Raw genomic sequence first — 21,195 nt, forward strand, 5'->3', positions numbered from 1 at the left:
ACTGCCATTGGTGGTTCAAGTACCACAGGTGGTACTTCTACCTTAGTTGGAAACCACTGACTTAAACTAGTAGCCCTCCGTTTTGCTTCACAGAACCACAGTTGGCCTATTTTTCCATTTCTTCCCGCATTAGTGACATGTGATGAGTGAAATGGGCTGTATCTATTTGATTAGTCAGCTCTCAATTGGCTTAAAACATCTGACTGAGCTAATCAGGTGAAGGTAGACCATGGAAAAATGGAAAATATAAAATAAATATAGTGCCACATTGAGCAGCAGTGAAATGAATGATTAACTGGTATATTTAAGTAATATTCAGTCAGTTGATTAATCATTTAAAGTCTACATTCAACAGTTTCACATTCCAGTATTTGATGACTGTTTCAGGTTGCCATTGCTGATCATGACGGTATACTTACATGCTTTGGGATGAAGAAGGGAGAGGCTGTGGTGGGTAATCATATTTTTTCATTGACTTTCTTGCAGTTCTGTGTGTTGAATTTTGAGCCTTAGTGTGAGCAAGAAATTTGACTTTTCTTTTTCAGCCAGTGTTCAAAACACTTCCAGGACCAAAAATAACCAGAATGGATCTTGGAGGGGCTACAGGAACCCCTCAGGAGAAGATCTTTGTTTGTTCTGGTTCTCAAGTCCGAGGGTTCACCAAGAAGGGCAAACAGTTCCTCACCTTCGAAGCCAACCTGACGGAGAACATTAATGCTATGTACGCATCATGTGTAGCAAAATGAAATCAAGACCCAACTTTGTTTCACAGGTTGGACAGGTTGACTGATGAGGTCAGACAGGAGTCTCCATGGACTATGATGTTTGCAGATGACACTGTGATCTGTAGTGAGGGTAGAGAGCAAATTGAACCTAGCCTGGAGAGGTTGATATATGCTCTGGAGAGCAGGGGAATGAAAGTCAGTAGGAGTAAGACTGAGTGTGTGTGTGTGAAAGGGATTGAGCCCAGTGGAATAGTGCAGTTACAAGGAGAAGAGGTGGTGAAAGTAGTTGAGTTTAAATACTTGGGGTCAACTGTCCAAAGTAATGGAGAGTATGGTAGAGAGATGAAGAAGAGAGTGCAGGCAGGGTGGAGTGGGTGGCAAAAGGTGGCAGGAGTGATTTGTGACCGAAGAATGTCAGCAAGAGTGAAGGGTTAAGTTTACAAGACAGTAGTTAGACCAGCTATGTTGTACAGCTTAGAGACGGTGGCACTAACAAAAAGACATGAGGCAGAGCTGAAGATGATAGGATTCTCTTTGGGAGTGATGAGAATGGACAGGATTAGGAATGAACATATCAGAAGGACAGCCCAGGTGGGATGGTTTGGAAACAAATTCAGAGAGTTGAGATTGAGATGGTTTCGACATGTGCAGGTGAGGGACCCAGGTTATATAGGGAGAAGGGTGCTGAGGATGGAGCCACCAGGCAGGAAGAGAAGAGGGAGGCCAAAGAGGAGGTTTATGGATGTGCTGAGAGAGGACATGCAGGTGGTTGTTGTGACAGAGGAAGATACAGAGGAAAGGGTGGGATGGAAACGAATGATCTGCTGTGGCAACCCCTAACAGAAACAGCTGAGAGAAAAGAAGACCCAACTTGGTTTAACTCTTGTTGACCCGTGTTGAGGTACTATACATCAAGAGAAGGAAAAATGCCAGTGCAACACAGAAGTCTGTGCAAAAAATGTATTAAAGGTGCAAAAGACTAAAGGGACTAACGTTTCGATGTTGAGAATACATCTTGTAATCCCTACATTGAAACGTAGCCAGCATTTCAATGTAGAGATTACATCTTGTAATCTCTGCATCGAAATGCTGGCTACATTTCGATGTAGCGATTACATCGAAACGTAGCTAGAGTTTCGATATACGAGGTCTATTAGACAATAAACCGACCCTTTTATTTATTTTTTTTAGCTATATGGATTTGAATGACATGCAATTACACCAATCATGCTTGAACCCTCGTGCGCATGCGTGAGTTTTTTCATGCGTCGGTGACGTCATTTCCCTGTGGGCAGGCCTTGAGTGAGATGTGGTCCCGCCCTCTCGGCTGAATTCCTTTGTTTCACACGCTGCTCGAGACGGCGCGCGTTGCTTTATCAACATTTTTTCTGGACCTGTGAGGAATATCCGAATGGACACTATTCGAGAAATTAAGCTGGTTTTTGGTGAAAAGTTTAACGGCTGATGAGAGATTAGGGGGTGTTTCTGTCGGTGTAAGGACTTCGCACGGAGCGGGACGTCGTGCATCGCTTCCAGGCACCGTCGGCGGCCTGTTTCGACCTGAAAACATCCTAATTTAAGGCTTAATTCACCCAGGACGTCGTGAGAGAACAGAGAAGATTCAGAAGAGGCCGGCATGAGGACTTTATGCGGACATTCCACTGTTTAAGGACATTTTGTAATGAAAGACGTGCGCGCAAATTCGCCAAGTCGTTTCCGTGACGACTCGGCAAATCTGTGCGCCGCGACAGGAAAAACACCTCCGTGTTGAAAACCATTTGTAAAATTCAGGCAGCTTTTGATGGCTTTCAACAAGTGAGTAACTGAGAAATTGTTTAACAGCTTGGGCATGTTCCAACTTGCCCGTTAAGGTTTCTAACGGAGGTGTTTTTCCTGTCGCGACCCCCCGCGGTCGGGTCCGGCCTGACATGCGACTCTGCCCGCACGTTCTTTCATTACAAAATATCCGTTAACAATGGAATGTCCGAATAAACTCCTCATGCCGACTTCTTCTGAAAGTTCTCCGTTCTCTGACGACTTACTGGGTCAACAGAGCCTGAAATGTGGAAGTTTTCAACTTGAAACAGCGAGACGCTGCCGCCTCGAAGCGCAGATCGCCGTCAGGCTCCGTGGGCCGTCCTTACGGCGACACTACCAGACCAAAATCTCTCATCAGCCGTTAAAATTTTTACCGAAAACCAGCTGAATTTATCGAATGGTGTCCACTCAGTTGTGCCTTACAGTTTTTGAAAAAAATTTTATCAAACAAAGCAGCAGTCTCTGAGCCATTCCTAAACAATGAAAAAACGACGAGAGGGTGGGCGACTCCTCACTCAAAGACTGCCAACAGGCGAATGACGTAACCGACAGGCGTGAAAAAACTCTCGCATGCCCACGAGGGTTCAAGCATGTCTGATGTAATCACACGTGATTCAGATCCATATGGTTTTTGAAAAAAATAATAAGGTCGGATACTTTTCTAATAGACCTCGTACTCGTAATCGCTACATCGACTAATGTTTCGAAACATTAACCCCTTTTGTTTTTTGCACCTTCAATAAATTTTTTCCATAGACTTCTGTGTTGCACTGGCATTTTTCCTTCTCTTCAAGCTTGTCCTGACCTGGTTGCACCGAATTATTGTGCTTGGCAGAAGCGTGGAGAACTTTTCCTTTTTTGCTTGTACTATACATGAAGTTAATATTATGGCTGCTGTTGGTTTTTCTTTTCAGGCATGTGTCAGGTGCTGACCTTTTTGTGTGTGCAAGCTACATCTACAACCACTACTGTGACTGCAAGGATCAAGATTATTACTTGTCTGGAGACAAAATCAATGACGTCACCTGTTTGTCCTCAGAAAAATTAACTCATCTTGTCCCGGTCCTTGCATGCCAAGATCGAGTTCTCAGAATCTTGCAGGTGGGCCAAGCTCATTTGTTGTGTTTTAATTTTGATACAGTAACAAGATCTCCACAGAATTAGATTTGATAATTGTGTGTGTGTGTGTGTGTGTGTGTGTGTGTGTGTGTGTGTGTGTGTGTGTTTTAACTCTTCTATAGGGGTCTGAGCTTTCATATGACATTGAAGTCCCTGGTCCTCCATCTGTCCTGGAGCTGTACACCAAAGATGGAGGCATGTTAGTCTATGATTAAGATAAGATACTTCTTTATTAATCCAGCCTGGGGAAATCTGCAGTGTCACAGAGTAAAATGTGCAAATAGATGGCAAACACAAATTTCTTGGCATGGTAAATCAACAGAATCAAAAAATACAATACAGTGTACATTATAAGTAGGACTCAAATACATTGGCTTAGTGGTTATTACTAGTGCCTCACAGCATGAAGGTTGTGGGATCGATTCCCGCCCTTTCTGTGTGGAGTTTGCATGTTCTCCTCATGTCTCTGTGGGTTTCCTCCCACAGTCAAAAACATGCTTATTTAGGCTCTGCTCCTTTCTCTGCCCCTGACCAAGGCAGCATCTCTACATCTGGAGTTGGTCTCTGGGCGCTGGACTGTGGCTGCCCGCTGCTCCTCGTGGTTGGATTGTGTTTAACTGTAATTAGGATTCAAAGGATTCAAAAGAATTTTATTGTCATATGCAGAAAGGAAAATGTTCCCTGCACAATGAAATGTGTTTACTGCATTTAACCCATCCTAATTGCCAGTTAGGAGCAGAAGTCGCCTTTAGGCGCCCGGGGATGGGTTAAATGCAGAATTGTTTGTATGTATATGTACAATGACAATAAAGATTCTATTCTATTGTAAACACAGTGTATGAAAGGTTCAGATGTAAAACCCAATAAGTAGCTGTTTAGGTAATGGCCAGTGTTCAAAATATTGAAGAACTTGAGCATATCATTTTTATTTTAATTATGGAAATATGTGTATTTTCTATGTTTTCCTATAAATTTCCATTTAATCTGTCTTTTTCTCTATTAAAAATTGGATCTGTTGGGTTTTGCATCTAAACCCTTTGTATGGAGTGTGTAGCGTAGGTCCAGTGTGCATACATTAAAACATTTAACAAAAGTATTGCACCATTTGGTGACCTGGTATAGACATAAGTACACTCAACAAAAATATAAACGCAACACTTTTGGTTTTACTCCCATTTTGTATGAGATGAACTCAAAGATCTAAAACTTTTTCCACATACACAATATCACCATTTCCCTCAAATATTGTTCACAAACCAGTCTAAATCTGTGATAGTGAGCACTTCTCCTTTGCTGAGATAATCCATCCCACCTCACAGGTGTGCCATATCAAGATGCTGATTAGACACCATGATTAGTGCACAGGTGTGCCTTAGACTGCCCACAATAAAAGGCCCCTCTGAAAGGTGCAGTTTTGTTTTATTAGGGGGGGATACCAGTCAGTATCTGGTGTGAACACCATTTGCCTCATGCAGTGCAACACATCTTCGCATAGAGTTGATCAGGTTGTCAATTGTGGTCTGTGGAATGTTGGTCCACTCCTCTTCAATGGCTGTGCGAAGTTGCTGGATATTGGCAGGAACTGGTACACGCTGTCATATACGCCGGTCCAGAGCATCCCAAACATGCTCAATGGGTGACATGTCCGGTGAGTATGCCGGCCATGCAAGAACTGGGACATTTACAGCTTCCAAGAATTGTGTACTGATCCTTGCAACATGGGGCCATGCATTATCCTGCTGCAACATGAGGTGATGTTCTTGGATGTATGGCACAACAATGGGCCTCAGGATGTTCTTGGATGTATGGCACAACAATGGGCCTCAGGATCTTGTCACAGTATCTCTGTGCATTCAAAATGCCATCAATAAAATGCACCTGTGTTTTTCGTCCATAACAGATGCCTGCCCATACCATAACCCCACCGCCACCATGGGCCACTCGATCCACAACATTGACATCAGAAAACCACTCACCCACATGACGCCACACACGCTGTCTGCCATCTGCCCTGGACAGTGTGAACCGGGATTCATCTGTGAAGAGAACACCTCTCCAATGTGCCAAACGCCAGCGAATGTGAGCATTTGCCCACTCAAGTCGGTTACGACGACGAACTGGAGTCAGGTCGAGACCCTGATGAGGACGACGAGCATGCAGATGAGCTTCCCTGAGACGGTTTCTGACAGTTTGTGCAGAAATTCTTTGGTTATGCACACCGATTGTTCCAGCAGCTGTCCGAGTGGCTGGTCTCAGACGATCTTGGAGGTGAACATGCTGGATGTGGAGGTCATGGGCTGGTGTGGTTACACGTGGTCTGCGGTTGTGAGGCTGGTTGGATGTACTGCCAAATTCTCTGAAACGCCTTTGGAGACGGCTTATGGTAGAGAAATGAACATTCAATACACGAGCAACAGCTCTGGTTGACATTCCTGCTGTCAGCATGCCAATTGCACGCTCCCTCAAATCTTGCAACATCTGTGGCATTGTGCTGTGTGATAAAACTGCACCTTTCAGAGTGGCCTTTTATTGTGGACAGTCTAAGGCACACCTGTGCACTAATCATGGTGTCTAATCAGCATCTTGATATGGCACACCTGTGAGGTGGGATGGATTATCTCAGCAAAGGAGAAGTGCTCACTATCACAGATTTAGACTGGTTTGTGAACAATATTTGAGGGAAATGGTGATATTGTGTATGTGGAAAAAGTTTTACATCTTTGAGTTCATCTCATACAAAATGGGAGCAAAACCAAAAGTGTTGCGTTTATATTTTTGTTGAGTGTAAGTATATACACTTACTTAGAGCAGTACAGATTGTACAGTCTGAAAAAAGCAGGAAGGAAGGACCTCCAGTACTGCTCCATCAGACAGTTTGGGTGAATCAGTCTGATATTTGTGTTGTGTAGGAAAGAAAAAAAACCATGAAAGCATTACAGACAAAATAACAGCCAGTGTTGATTTATTTTTGCATTTAACACTGACATATTGTCACTGATTTATCCACAGAAGAACTCCTCTATGGAACTACAGATGGCAAAATAGGTTTGGTCCAGATTGGTGAACACTCAGCTGTTCCCAAATGGGAGCTGGACAATGACAAAAAGAAAGGAGGTATTTTGGTCATAAGAGCACATTTATTACCATCATAACCAATAACCTTCAGTTCAGATTAACATGCAGTTACACTGTGTCATCTCCCATCAGGTATTCTTTGCATTGACACTCATGACATTATTGGTGATGGAGTGAGTGACATTCTAGTGGGAAGGGATGATGGGACAGTGGAGGTTTATGGTTTTGACCATGCTGGTGAGCCAGCATTACGCTTTGAGCAGGTGAGTTTGCACAAACTGTAATATCAATGTCTACTGTAGTTTTCAGAATAATTAGAATAAATGTTGTTTTAGCCATAATGCAGATTTGTTGACATGATAATAATAAGAAAACAGTTTGATGATTACAGTGGTATGTTAATATAGTTAACCCCTTAGTCTTGTAGCTTGAGTTTTCCTTGGTGTTCAAAGTCCATAGTCTCATAGTTTTAATTGATTGGTTCTAATCACCTGGTGTGTCCTCCCTGGCTTCAGGTATTGTCTGAGAGTGTGACTTCCATTCAGGGTGGCTGTGTGGGGAAAGACTCCTATGATGAGGTCCTCACCACCACTTACACAGGTTAGAAGTATCTTTCACAAAGTTTGAGTCTCTTTGTATTTTCCTTCAATGTTTAAAAGTGTTGTTTCTCCATCTGTTTAACCATCCATCAGTCTGTCCTTAAAGTGCAGCATTCTTCAGTGACAAAAACTGAGTTATTATCACATGATATGCACATACAATTGATTATGAATCAGTGGTAATAACTGTTTCAGGATGGGTGACTGGTTTGACCACTGAGCCCCAGAAGGTGGAGGCCGGCCCTGGGGATGTGATCAGGATGAGTAAGGAGACCCAATCAAAAATAGAAGCACTGAGGTACTAAAATAATGGTCTTTTATTTTCATGTTTTTGATTTGAATGTCTGTATAACATCTGAAGTATAAAATAAAATAAAAAAACCCAGCAGACAGTAATCTCAATGGTAAAATGACTGACAGGAACAACACCAGGAATTTAAAAATAGCTATTTCATATTAGCAGTTCAAAATTAAATTAGGTATACTGTACGTTTGCCTAACAAAAACATATGGTTTCTACAACGAGTTTGGGACCAGATTATTAAGTTCAGAGTTTTTTTTTATAACAGTGGCAGGATCAGTCCAAGATCAAGAACAGGTTATCAGAACAAATAGGTGATAGTCTTTCAAAGGAAGGCAGCAGAGGATTATCCAAAAACAGGCAAAGGTTCAGCAACTAAGAGTTTTCATATCAATCGAAACAGCTGGCAAAAAAAAAAAAAAAATCACAAACATCAAAATCATCATCAAAAAGTCAGTAACAGGAGAGGTAGTAGCTTGGAATATGTGAAAAACATTTAACAATCCAGTAATGGTGACAAAACGGAGGTACTAAAATACAGGATGGTGCAGAAATAAGACACACAAGGGAGCCAGAGACCAGAGAGAGAGTGGGAAAAGGATTGGAGTCCAGAGAATATTGAAGCACAGGAATATGCCACAGACAGAATAAAATTGAGAATAACACCAGAAACAGAATAATATGGAGATCGGACCTGAATACCAAAATATGAACCATGACAGTTTGCTCCGTCATGCTCGTCTTCAGTTTTATCTGTCATTTTCCGGTTTCTGTTATGCTGTTTTGTGGTTGAGCGCAAATATCTGCCTTTGACTGGGAAACTGTCTGACCTATCAATGATTAGTAACTCTTGTAAGTGCCACCCACCAGTTCCTGTATCATTGGAGAGTGCTTTACCCCAACCAAAAATTGGTTTAGGAACTAAAAAAAAATTTTTTTTAGTTGTTTTCTGTGAAGTGCCTTGAGGCGACGCTGTAGTGATTTGGCTGTTGTGAAAGTGAATGCACGGACCTACGTTAGGGGGCGTAAATGAGCGGTCAATAGGAATTCCAATAAATCACAATTTATTATGCAAAAGGTGCAAAACAAATTCCAAATATGCTGAGTCCAATTAATAATAATGGTGACACGTGGGCAGGCCCGAGGGTAGGAGACGCCTATCCAGAGAAGAGCCGGGACCCACGAAGTTCCACCGCCAGCCGGAGGCCTGCAACACACCAGAGCCGCCAAGACCTGGTACCCCCAGGTGGCCACCGCTCGAGGCTGTCGGACCGGTACTGCTGGCAGGAGCAAAAACAAGTTAAGGTGGGTGTGTGTACACCCAGCAAACAGTCAGCAACTCACAGTTATCCTCTTGGAGGAATAAATCCAGATACTCCCACAGTGCAGAGGAAAAACTGGAGGACATGCAGTGTCAAAGGTTATACTTAGTAAGTCAGAAGTGAGGAGTGGAGACGCCAACTCCTCCAACTCCCACAAACTCGGCTACAAGCTGCAAGTATAAGTCACAACTGCAAAGACTTCAGTTACAATGAATGTGCGAACGGCACAAAACGGCTGAGATAGTTTACCTGTGTGGTAAGCTGATAACTCTGCAGAGTTATGATGTCTTTCCCAGGCTTTTATGGACACAGTGATGAGGTGATGAAGTGCAGCTGATGACAGCCTAGTGGTGCGCACCTGGTGGTGCCACAAGGCCAGTGTGCCCTCTTCTGGGCAAAAGGTGCCCACATGGCAGAACGCCATATGGTGGTGGGCCAGCAGTACCTCCTCTTCAGCGGCCCACACAACAGGACCCCCACCTCAACGGGTGCCTCCTGGTGCCCGCCCCGGCTTGTCTGGGTGCCTCCGGTAGAAATCCGCCAGGAGGGTGGGGTCCAGAATGAAGCTCCTCTTCACCCAGGAGCGTTCTTCCGGGCCATAACCCTCCCAGTCTACCAGATATTGGTACCCTCGACCCCTCCGACAAACATCGAGGAGTGTCCTCACTGTCCAAGCTGGTTCTCCATCGATGATCCAGGCAGGAGGTGGCACCGGTCCGGGGGAGCAGAGGGCTGAAGTGTGATACGGTTTGATGCGGGAAACATGGAAGACCAGGTGAATCCGCAGTGAAGCCGGGAGTTGAAGCTTCACTGCGGCGGGGCTGATCACTTTGACGATCTTATAGGGTCCGATGAAATGGTCAGTCAGTTTTGGGGAGTCCGTTTGCAGAGGGATGTTCCTTGTGGAGAGCCAAACCTCCTGCCGGGCTGGTAAGCTGGGGTCGGGGCTCGTCGGCGGTCCGCATGGTCCTTAGCCCACGTCCGGGCCTTCAGGAAAGCAGAGTGGGCTTTCTTCCACACCCGACGGCATCTCCTGAGGTGGGGCTGGACCAAGGGCACCTTGACCTCTCCCTCGATGGCTGGAAACAATGGGGGTTGATACCCCAAGCAGACCTCAAACGGGGAGAGGCCAGTGGAGGACGATACTTGACTGTTGTGTGCGTACTCGATCCAGGCCAGGTGTTGACTCCAGGCCATTGGGTTGCGCAGACGTGACACACCGTAATGCTTGCTCCAGGTCCTGGTTAGCCCGCTCTGCTTGATCGTTTGTCTGTGGGTGATACCCGGACGACAGGCTCACCATGGCCCCCAGCTCCTTACAAAAACTCCTCCAGACCTGCGAGGAGAACTGAGGACCACGGTCAGATACAATGTCCATGGGGATACCATGCAGACGCACGACGTGGTAGACCAGGAGGTCTGCAGTCTCCTGGGCAGTCGGGAGCTTTGGGAGTGCCATGAAGTGGGCCGCCTTCAAGAACCGGTTCACTATCGTCAGGATGACTGTCTTCCCCTGGGGCGCAGGGAGGCCCGTGACAAAATCCAGTACGATGTGGGACCAGGGGCGACGAGGCACAGGCAATGGTTGGAGGAGCCCCTTCTCCGGCTGGTGTACTGCCTTGCCCCTGGCGCAGGTGGTGCATGCCCGGATGTAGTCCCGTGTGTCCGCTTCCACTGACGGCCACCAGAACCGCTGCTGGACCACTGCCACGGTCCTTCGCACCCCTGGATGGCAGGAGAGCTAGGAACCGTCCAGTCCGAGCGTCTGGTGGCACATACAGTCGGTTCGGTGGTCCACCTCCCGGATCCGGGTGTCGGGTCAGGGCCTCCCTGACGACTCTCTCCACGTCCCACGTGAGGGTACCGACGATAGTGGACTCTGGCAAGATGGTGTCCGGTGGGTCCAACAGCCTGGTCTTTGTTTCCTCTTCGTGCACCCGGGACAATGCGTCGGACCGGACGTTCTTAGTCCCGGGGCGATAGGTGATCTTAAAGTTGAATCGACCAAAAAAAAGTGACCACCGGGCCTGCCTGGGATTCAGTCGCTTGGCAGTCTGGATGTATTCCAGGTTCCGGTGGTCAGTAAGAACCACGAATGGGACCACAGCTCCCTCCAACAGATGTCTCCACTCCTCGAGGGACTCTTTCACAGCCAGGAGTTCCCGATTGCCAACGTCATAGTTCCATTCGGCGGGGGTTAATCTGCGGGAGAAATAAGCACAAGGGTGGAGAACACTATCGGACTCCCTGCTCTGGGAACACAACACGGCTCCTATCCCTGAGTCAGAGGCATCCACTTTAATGATAAACTGGTGACTAGGATCGGGCTGCACCAGAACTGGTGCAGTCGAAAACCGGAGTTTCAACTCCCTAAACACGGCTTCGCACAGATCCGACCAGGTGCAGGGGACTTTGGTGGAGGTCAGGGCTGTAAGGGGGCTAACTACCTGAATATAGCCCTTAATGAACCTCCTGTAAAAATTGGCGAACCCCAGGAACTGTTGCAGCTTCCTACAATTTAACGGTTGGGGCCAATCTCTCACCTCAGCTACCTTAGCCGGATCGGGTGCGACGGAGTTGGAGGAGATAATAAACCCCAGGAAGGACAAAGAAGTGCGATGGAACTCACACTTCTCGGCCTTCACAAACAGCCAGTTCTCCAATAACCGAAGGACCTGACGGACATGCTTAACATGAGTTTCAAAGTCCTGGGAGAAGATGAGAATATCATCCAGGTATACGAAGATGAACCGGTGCAGGAAATCCTGCAGTACGTCATTAACCAAAGCCTGGAATGTAGCGGGGGCGTTAGTGAGGCCGAACGACATGACCAGGTACTCAAAGTGCTCTAAGGGGGTGTTAAATGCCGTCTTCCACTCGTCTCCCTTCCTTGTCCGAATTAGGTGGTAAGCATTCCTAAGATCCAACTTTGTGAATATTTTGGCTTCATGCAGGGGCGTGAACACTGAATCTAAGAGCGGTAGTGGGTATCGGTTGCGAACCGTAATCTCATTCAGCCCTCTATAGTCAATGCATGGACGGAGACCGCCGTCCTTCTTGCCCACAAAAAAGAAACCTGCACCTAATGGGGATGAAGAATTTCGGATTAGCCCGGCAGCTAAAGAGTCCCAGATGTAGGTCTCCATTGATTCGCATTCAGGACGTGAGAGGTTGTACAATCTGCTGGACGGATACTCAGCGCCTAGAACCAAATCAATGGCACAATCATACGGTCGATGCAGGGGCAGGGTGAGTGCCAGATCCTTGCTGAAGACGTCAGCAAGGTCATGATACTCAGCCGGCACCTCCGTGAGATTGGGGGGGACTCTGACCTCCTCTTGAACTTCATCGCCAGGTGGCACCGAGGATCTTAAACACTCCCGGTGGCAGGTTTCACTCCATTGAGCCACAACCCCAGACTGCCAATCAATCCGGGGATTGTGCTTTACCATCCATGGAAATCCCAAAATAATCCTGGAGGTAGAAGGTGTTACAAAGAACACAGTCTCCTCCCTGTGATTCCCAGAGACAACCAAGTTAAAGGTTGTGTCTGGTGTGTGATTTCTGGTAGTAGGGTGCCATCTAGCGCCCGCACCTTTAATGGTGAAGGAACGGCCACCAGAGGGAGCCCTACAGCCTTAGCCCACCTACTATCCAGTAGGTTCCCTTCCGATCCCGTGTCAATCAGTGCAGGAGCGGTAAGGGTTAAATCCCCACAGAGGATTGTGACTGGGAGTCGTGTGCATTTGCGTGGGACACCCGTGTGGTTTGTATGGCTCACTCTTAGCCCAGTCTCTAAGGTTGAGCGTTGGTGTTTAACCGCCTGGGGCCCCTTATTCTGCGCATGCTCATTTGAGCCACAGTAAACACACTCTCCACATGCCAGCCTCCTTTGTTTTACTTTCACTTTCGCCCTGCTCCTGTCCATAGCTTCGTCAGCATGGGGAGCTGGTGCAGCGTGGAGAGCCCTGGCTTTGGAGCGGGAAGAGGACGGCACTAATTCGGATCTGGAGGGGAGAGGGACAGCGCGCACCCGGCCACGCCCTTCGTCTCATTCCCGCTTGAATTCCTCAAGCCGATTGTCTAAACGAATAACCAGATCAATAAGCCCATCTAAATCCCGCAGCTGATCCTTAGCCACCAGATGCTCCTTTAGGGCCGGAGACAGCCCGTTTACAAAGGCGGCGTGGAGTGAGACTGCATTCGACTGCCGCGATGCGGAAGTCGATTGCGTAATCAGCTACACTCCGTCGTCCCTGTCTCATTGACAGCAGCATATTAGAAGCGGCCTCGCCTCTGTTGGGATGATCGAACACCAGTCGAAACTCCCTTATAAACTCAGTATAAGTAGAGAGGACCCGTGAATCTCGTTCCCAGAACGCCGTAGCCCAGGCGCGTGCTTTGCCCTGAAGTAAGTTAATTACGTAAGCCACCCGGCTGTGCTCTGACGCGTACTAACGGGCCGTTGTGAAAAAACGAGCGCGCACTGCATCAGAAAGTCCACGCACGTTTCAACACAACCACCGTACAGTTCCGGGGGACTTCTGTAAGCTTCGGGAGACGAGGGGGGGATCCCTGAACGACCACTGGATTAACTCTGTTTGGCGGCAGATCCACTGGAGGGGGAGCGGTTGCAGCCGCACCTGACGCGCACGTGTCTACCTGCACGGTGAGAGCCTCCATCCTACGGCTGAGGTGAGCGTCCTGCTCAGTTAACAAATCCAACTGAGCAGTGAGGTTAGACAGAATGTGCTGCAGCTCACCCAGCGATCCTCCTGGTGGATCCTGCGCACCTTGCACTTCCATTGATCGATCATTAGGTGGGAAATGCCCCTCGGAGTCCATGACGTGGCCGAGTTAATCCTGTTGTGAAAGTGAATGCACGGACCCACGTTAGGGGGCGTAAATGAGCGGTCAATAGGAATTCCAATAAATCACAATTTATTATGCAAAAGGTGCAAAACAGATTCCAAATATGCTGAGTCCAATTAATAATAATGGTGACACGTGGGCAGGCCCGAGGGTAGGAGACGCCTATCCAGAGAAGAGCCGGGACCCACGAAGTTCCACCGCCAGCCGGAGGCCTGCAACACACCAGAGCCGCCAAGACCTGGTACCCCCAGGTGGCCACCGCTCGAGGCTGTCAGACCGGTACTGCTGGCAGGAGCAAAAACAAGTTAAGGTGGGTGTGTGTACACGCAGCAAACAGTCAGCAACTCACAGTTATCCTCTTGGAGGAATAAATCCAGATACTCCCAGAGTGCAGAGGAAAAACTGGAGGACGTGCAGTGTCAAAGGTTATACTCAGTAAATCAGAAGTGAGGAGTGGAGACGCCAACTCTTCCAACTCCCACAAACTCGGCTACAAGCTGCAAGTATAAGTCACAACTGCAAAGACTTCAGTTACAATGAATGTGTGAAAGGCACAAAACGGCTGAGATAGTTTACCTGTGTGGTAAGCTGATAACTCGGCAGAGTTATGATGTCTTTCCCAGGCTTTTATGGACACAGTGATGAGGTGATGAAGTGCAGCTGATGACAGCCTAGCGGTGCGCACCTGGTGGTGCCACAAAGCCAGTGCGCCCTCTTCTGGGCAAAAGGTGCCCGCATGGCAGAACGCCTTCTGGTGGTGGGCCAGCAGTACCTCCTCTTCAGCAGCCCACACAACATTGGCGCTCTATAAGTTGAATAAATTGAATTGAATTGAAAAATGGTTGCTGGTTCCTTGGGACAGAACAATATCTTCAAAACGTTCATAGTTCTTGTGTTTCAGTGATGCAAAACACTGGTGTTTTTCTAGTACTAATTGTAGTACAGAGTTGGAGTAAACAGCATAACCAACATGTTTTTCTTTACTCTTTTTAAGTCATTAAGTTTAACTCTGTCTGGCTTCCTTCCAGGACAGAACTGGAGCAGCTGCAGGCTAAAGTTGCCCAGGGCCGTGAGCAGTACCAGCAGACCTCCCAGTCAAACACTGCTGTGTCAGCTCTGCCCATTTTCAGCATCAATGATAAGTTCACGCTCTGCCAGGACGACGCCAGCTACAGCCTCACACTGGAGGTGCAGACAGCCATTGACAATCTGCTGCTCCAGGTAACTCCAGTAAAAAATAAAAAAGTGTTCTGGGCCCTGATTACAGTGGATGTTAAACACTGGTGTTGCACCTATAAATGTGCAGTTTTGAAAGACAGATGTTTTCCTGTGCAGAGTGATGTTCCTATAGACTTGCTGGATGTGGATAAGAACTCTGCTGTGGTCAGTTTCAGTGAATGTGATTCAGAGGTGAGCAGTGTAAACTCTTGTAGAACACATACATACACAAATATATCAGTGATTTTTCACATTTTACTCTGTTGCACTGTTTCCAGCAACCGAATGGAAACTTCCTCTTGGCTACGTACAGATGCCAGGCCAACACCACCAGACTAGAGCTTAAGGTGACTTCCAACAAAAGTTTAATTGATCAAGTCTGTGTTGTTTACTTTATAAACTTATAATAGCATAAAGCAGTAATTCTGAAAGTAGGGTCCTTGAGAGTCCTTAAAATTGCTGCAGTCAGGTCATTGTTTTAGCACTACAGATCACCGCGTAGAATATCGGGTATGTTAGATTTTAAAATATGGGAACCTATTTTGTTTGTTTCAAACTATTTATTGTAAGAGTTGCTGTAATAATAAAGTTTAATCTGGAATAAACTAGGTGAGGTCCATCGAGGGACAGTACGGCACCCTGCAGGCTTACATTACTCCCAGACTACAACCAAAGACATGCCAAGTCCGCCAGTACCCGATCAAACCTCTGTCCCTCCACCAACGCACACACAGCATCGACCAACAGAGGTAAGAACTGCAGATACCACTTATTTGTAATCTATTCTAATGTTTATTTCCTAGAAGGTAGGAAGGAATGACAAGGAACCTTATGAACCTGATTTGATTTTGACTGGGTTAATGAAACAGATCACTGATAGTCTCATCATTTTGACTGGGCTTTTTACTCCACAGTCTTGCTTCTACCTTGAATCTCTCATCTAAAAAAAAAAAAACTTTCAAAAACAGTTCCAGACTCATTGTTAACTAGCTGTTCTTTTAAGACTTTGCCAAATAATTTTATTTTTTTTCTAATTCCAGGAGCTCTGATTAGAGATTAGAGATAAGCAGCTTTCACATTGACATAACTGTTTGAGTGATCGGCTGACAAACTGTGGTATAATCTTCTTGGCGTTAATGAAAGTAGATGGTCAAGAATTCTTTTCAAATCATTGACTTTGCGTACAATTTTTTTTCAGACATTGTGCAAATTAAAGGTGTCTTTTTGCTCATGTCCACTTGATTTGTCAACAGCGGTATTCACAAACTAATGACATGATTTTAACAAATCACATTGACAAGATTAGTAACCATAAAACTGTTTTGAGTATCTGGACAAAGAAACAATATGTTGATTTTTTTTTTAATGATTTAACTTAATGAGACAGAGTATTTGTGCCTTGACAGAGTTACTCATTGTAATCAGACTAATCTTATCTTCTTGTCTGTTATTTAGGCCCATGAACAGACTCAGTCTGGTGGGACAGTTCAGTTTTGCAGAGATTCACTCCTGGGTGGTTTTCTGTTTGCCAGAGGTTCCTGAGAAAACCCCAGCAGGGGAACGCATCACTTTCTATTTCCAAAACACTTTCCTTGGCACACAGCTGGAAGCCACCTATTGGTAAATGTAAACACATAGCAGCAAAGCTCTTACATTTTCATGGATATCTGCGAGTTAGGATACTCTCCCATTGCCAGAATGTGATACCCGATTGTCTACATTTTCTATTTTAATTAAATTTATTTCATTTATACACTACCAAATCACAACAAAGCTCCCTCAAGGCATTCACACGACTAAGGTCGAACATTACCAACCCCTAGAACAAGCACACAGGCGACAGTGGTAATGAAAAACTCCCTCTGATGATGCTGAGGAAGAAACCTCAAGCAGAAGAGACTCAGATGGGTGACCCACTGCTTAGGCCATTCTAAAGCCCCCCTCACACATAGCAAGAATGTGCAGGAACCAGGCCGACACAGCAAATATTGGCATAATTCGGACGCAGTCTGGAACAAAAGAGGCGTGGTCGGCAGTGTCAGAACACATCCAGGCTACCTCATCCATATCTGCATGATGGCATCCAAAGCATATGTAGACAACAGTTAGATGACACAGACTGTAGTCAGACAGCCATAAAAGGCATTGAAGACTGCCTGATGTCACGGGACAGAGTGGGAGGGAGCGCTGTGTTCCTCCTCCTGTGTTTATGGAGGTAAATCAAGGCCAAAAGTTTTATAATCTGAAAATAAAAAAAGATTGAAAAAATAAAATTTTGAAACTGAAAATTCAATGTTTGTTCTTGAATTTTATAATCATTTAAGTATTATTAAAATAAAAATAAGTGTAAGATATATATTTTTCAGTTTAAATAAATTTTTGATTCAGCTCTGGAATTATTTTGATTAAATAATTTATTTTCATTCATATTTCTTTTTTTCACCTTCAGATATTTTTTTCACTTTCAGTTCTTATTATTTCAGTTTCAAACTTTTGGCCCTGTTCTGGCGTGGGAGGGCGTGACTTCGATTGAGAGGGTCGTGGAATTGTGAGTGACAGCAGAGCAATCAGTTCTCACATGATTCATTCAGGAAACGTGGGTCCTTTTATAGATAATGACTCTGCTGCCGTCTCCATCGTTTATTTACTACGTGGCTGGCGCGTGAAAGAAATTAGAGAGAAATAAAGCCTATTACGAGGCGGATAGTGAATTTAATGACGATGTAACAAAGTGGCTGGCAGTTTCACAGTGTAACCAAGCAGACCACCGGTAAATCCAAATCCCAAGCCGGAAGAGCGCTCCGGCTACCGGCGGTTCAGGTTCAGGTTACTTTATTCATACCCGTAGGTAGATTTGACTTGCAGCAAACAGAAAAGGGCGTCCATGTTAGTCAAACACAACAATAACAATGAAAACACTACGAGGTCTGTGATAAAACTAACGTACCTTTTTATTTTTTTCAAAAACTATATGGATTTGAATCACGTGCGATTACATCAGACAACCTGGAACCCTCGTGCGCATGCGTGAGTTTTTTCACGCCTGTCGGTTGCGTCATTCGCCTGTGGGCAGGCTTTGAGTGAGGAGTGGTCCACCCCTCCCGTCGGAATTCCTTTGTCTAACAACTTGCTGAGAGACTGGCGCTTTGCTTGATCAAAATTTTTTCAGGACGCAGCCGGCGCGGTGCGGCGGCACAGGAAAAACACCTCCGTGTTGATAACCATTTGTAAAAACCAGGCGGCTTTTGATGGCTTTCAGTTGAGTGAGTATCTGAGAAATTGTTTAACAGCTGGACATGTTCCAACTTGTCCTTAAGGCTTCCAACGGAGGTGTTTTTCCTGTGGCGGCGCCGGCTGCGTCCCGACGCGCGAACCCGTCCGCACTTTCTTTCATTACAAAATCTCCTTTAACAGTGGAATGTCCGGATAAACTGCTGATCCCGACCTCTTCTGAAAGTTCTCTGTTCTGTCATGACATCCTGGGTCAACAGAGGCTTAAATTTGGAAGCTTTCAGCTCGAAACAGGCTGACGACAGCGGCTCAGGGTGCGTCGCGACGTCCCGCTCCGTGGGCAGTCCTTAAAGCGACAGCAACAGTCCATAATCTCTCATCAGCCGTTAAAATTTTCACAGAAAACCAGCTGAATTTCTTGAATGGTGTCCACTTCGATGTGCCTCACAGTTTTTGAAAAAATTTTGATCAAGCAAAGCGTCAGTGTCTCAGGAAGTTCTCAGACAAAGAGATTCCAACGGGAGGGGTGGACCACTTCTCACTCAAAGCCAGCCCACAGGCGAATGACGTAACCGACAGGCGTGAAAAAACTCTCGCATGCCCACGAGGGTTCAAGCTTGTCTGATGTAATCGCACGTGATTCAAATCCATATAGTTTTTGAAAAAAATAAAAAGGTCCGATACAGACCTCGTAAATATAAGATAACACGGTGTTTAGAAGCCTCACCGTTACAGGCCCGGCACTGAAGCGCTGAGAGAGATCCACCGCTACCAGAAATCCACCGAGCTGCTGATCCACAAACTGCCGACCAGGTCAGCCTCGCTGGCCTCCTGCAGAGCATCACAGCGGAGCTCTGAAAGCGGAGGTCGGTCTTGAAGTCCTGAGCAATTTTTCTCAGCAGGTGCTGGAAGGGCAGCTTGTGGATCAGCAGCTCAGTGGATTTCTGATAGCAGCGGAGTCCGTGCCTGTAACGGCGAGGCTTCTTCACACCGCCTGTAGCCAGAGCGCTCTTCCGGGCAGCTTTGGATTTACTGGCGGTCTGTTTGGTTCTGGCCATATTAAAGCTTTCTTCAGATCTGCTGAGCCAGGTCTCTCTGTGTGTCACTTAGAAAGCTCGTAACACTCCACTGCAGCCTCGTAAAATGAGCGACCTGCCTCATTTTCTTGCGGCGATGCGGCGATGCTGCGCTGCGTTCACGGTCTTGTGTGGCTTTGGGACACATCATTTTTTTTTTTGATATAGGCGTTAAACTTTACAATCTTGCATATTTTCCAGTTTTTAAACATCAAAAATGACCAAGAGTGGTCTAGAATTACTTGCAATAGACATCTTTAGCATCACTTTATTTACAGGTATCAAGAGAATACAGTGGAGAGAAAGTGTTAAGTCATTATCTATCAAAGTACCCACGTTTCCTAAAAGCAACATCATGTGAGGACTGTTTGCTCTCCTGTCACTCACATTTCCACGCCCCTCTCAATTGAAGCCACGCCCTCTCATGCCAGAACAGGGCCAAAAGTTTGAAACTGAAAAAATAAGATCTGAAAGTGAAAAAAAGAAATATGAATGAAAATAAATTATTTGATCAAAAAAAATTACAGAGCTGAATCAAAAATTTATTTAAACTGAAAAATATATATCTTACACTTATTTTTATTTTGATAATACATTTTAAATGATTATAAAATTCAAGACCAAACATTGAATTTTCAGTTTCAAAATTTATTTTTTTCAATCTTTTTTTTATTTTCAGATTACAAAACTTTTGGCCTGGATTTAGCTCCATACACTTTCCAGCGTGGTGTTTGAGGGAGACATTGGAGGTAGACACTGTTCCTGTTTGGCTACCATCAGAATACGTAAATTGCGGTCAGATGGTGCTCATATTGCACATGGACCCGGAGGGTTTTGAACATGTGTAACACACTCAGGGCCGCCAGCTGATTGGGACCAACTGTGTGGACTCTCACAAATGGCTGTCAGAACGTTTTCGAACTGCAACTGGACACTTTTCGGATTCATTCACTCATTCTGGCTATGTGTGACGGGGGTATAACAGTTACAAGGTTTTTACAAAGTTTTTACCAAGCTGAAGAAACAGATAAACCCAGAGTAGCATCAAAAACAAAGTGCAATTATTGAGATGACCACGCAGTCATTTGTGCTGCAGGCTGGGGATCATCCAGCGCCTTGGGGTGCGGGGCCCATTTTTGGTGCAAAACAATTGGATACCCAACTGGAGCCTGACATTTGGTGTAATTGGTGGTAAAAGTAGTATTATAGAACAATATGAGTAATTGGGACAGTTTTAAACTGTCCTCAATCGAAGACAGTTTTAAGATGTTAAGAGAGACATTTTTACCTTTTTGGAAAAGTGTCTGGGAAAAACTTATTATGAGAATCATACATACTCTAATGTATTTGCCAATAATCAGTTACACTTGTATGTTAGCGGATATAAAATGGTAGGTAATAGGATGTTTGCCTGCTATTTTAAAGAATCTGGCTCAGTTTCTTCAATTTTGAAATAGGGTTGAAAATTGGACTAAAAGTTGGCAATGGGAGACTGCCCTTAGTCATCACGAGTGAAGTAGTTATGAAAATTTTAGATTCTGTGTAATTTTTTTCTCATTATGTACTTTATTCATAGAAGAAATTGTTTATATTACCCACTAACTTGTTAATTTATAAGAAAATGTGCATGGATTTAAGTTGTATTTCATGTCTTTTTGGTTATTTTAGTAAAGGGGAGGGCCATTTCAAGTCAGACAATATCTCTACTATCTCCATTCTGAGTGATGTCCTGTCAAAAGAAGCTACCAAAAGGAAAATTAATTTGAACATTTCATATGGTAAGTACTGGACAGTCAAGTTTATATGGACAGAATAGACCAACTATATATATAACAGGTT

At 45.3% G+C, this 21,195-nt stretch overlaps 1 protein-coding gene across 1 annotated transcript in view; it reads left to right on the forward strand.

The window, feature by feature from the left end:
- The window catches only part of bbs7 (Bardet-Biedl syndrome 7), a 31,633-nt gene that overhangs the window by 3,029 nt on the left and 7,409 nt on the right, over nt 1–21,195 (forward strand). Inside the window, exons 3-16 of the mRNA XM_034182034.1 lie at nt 388–450; nt 546–721; nt 3,458–3,644; nt 3,785–3,857; nt 6,672–6,776; nt 6,870–7,000; nt 7,253–7,337; nt 7,532–7,634; nt 14,860–15,052; nt 15,167–15,241; nt 15,328–15,396; nt 15,659–15,798; nt 16,505–16,669; nt 21,025–21,134. Of these exons, the coding sequence (XP_034037925.1) occupies nt 388–450; nt 546–721; nt 3,458–3,644; nt 3,785–3,857; nt 6,672–6,776; nt 6,870–7,000; nt 7,253–7,337; nt 7,532–7,634; nt 14,860–15,052; nt 15,167–15,241; nt 15,328–15,396; nt 15,659–15,798; nt 16,505–16,669; nt 21,025–21,134 (1,675 nt within the window). The remainder of the gene's footprint in view (nt 1–387; nt 451–545; nt 722–3,457; nt 3,645–3,784; nt 3,858–6,671; nt 6,777–6,869; nt 7,001–7,252; nt 7,338–7,531; nt 7,635–14,859; nt 15,053–15,166; nt 15,242–15,327; nt 15,397–15,658; nt 15,799–16,504; nt 16,670–21,024; nt 21,135–21,195) is intronic.

The sequence above is a fragment of the Thalassophryne amazonica genome, chromosome 11 (genome assembly GCF_902500255.1).
Source record: "Thalassophryne amazonica chromosome 11, fThaAma1.1, whole genome shotgun sequence".
NCBI classification, from domain to species: domain Eukaryota; kingdom Metazoa; phylum Chordata; class Actinopteri; order Batrachoidiformes; family Batrachoididae; genus Thalassophryne; species Thalassophryne amazonica.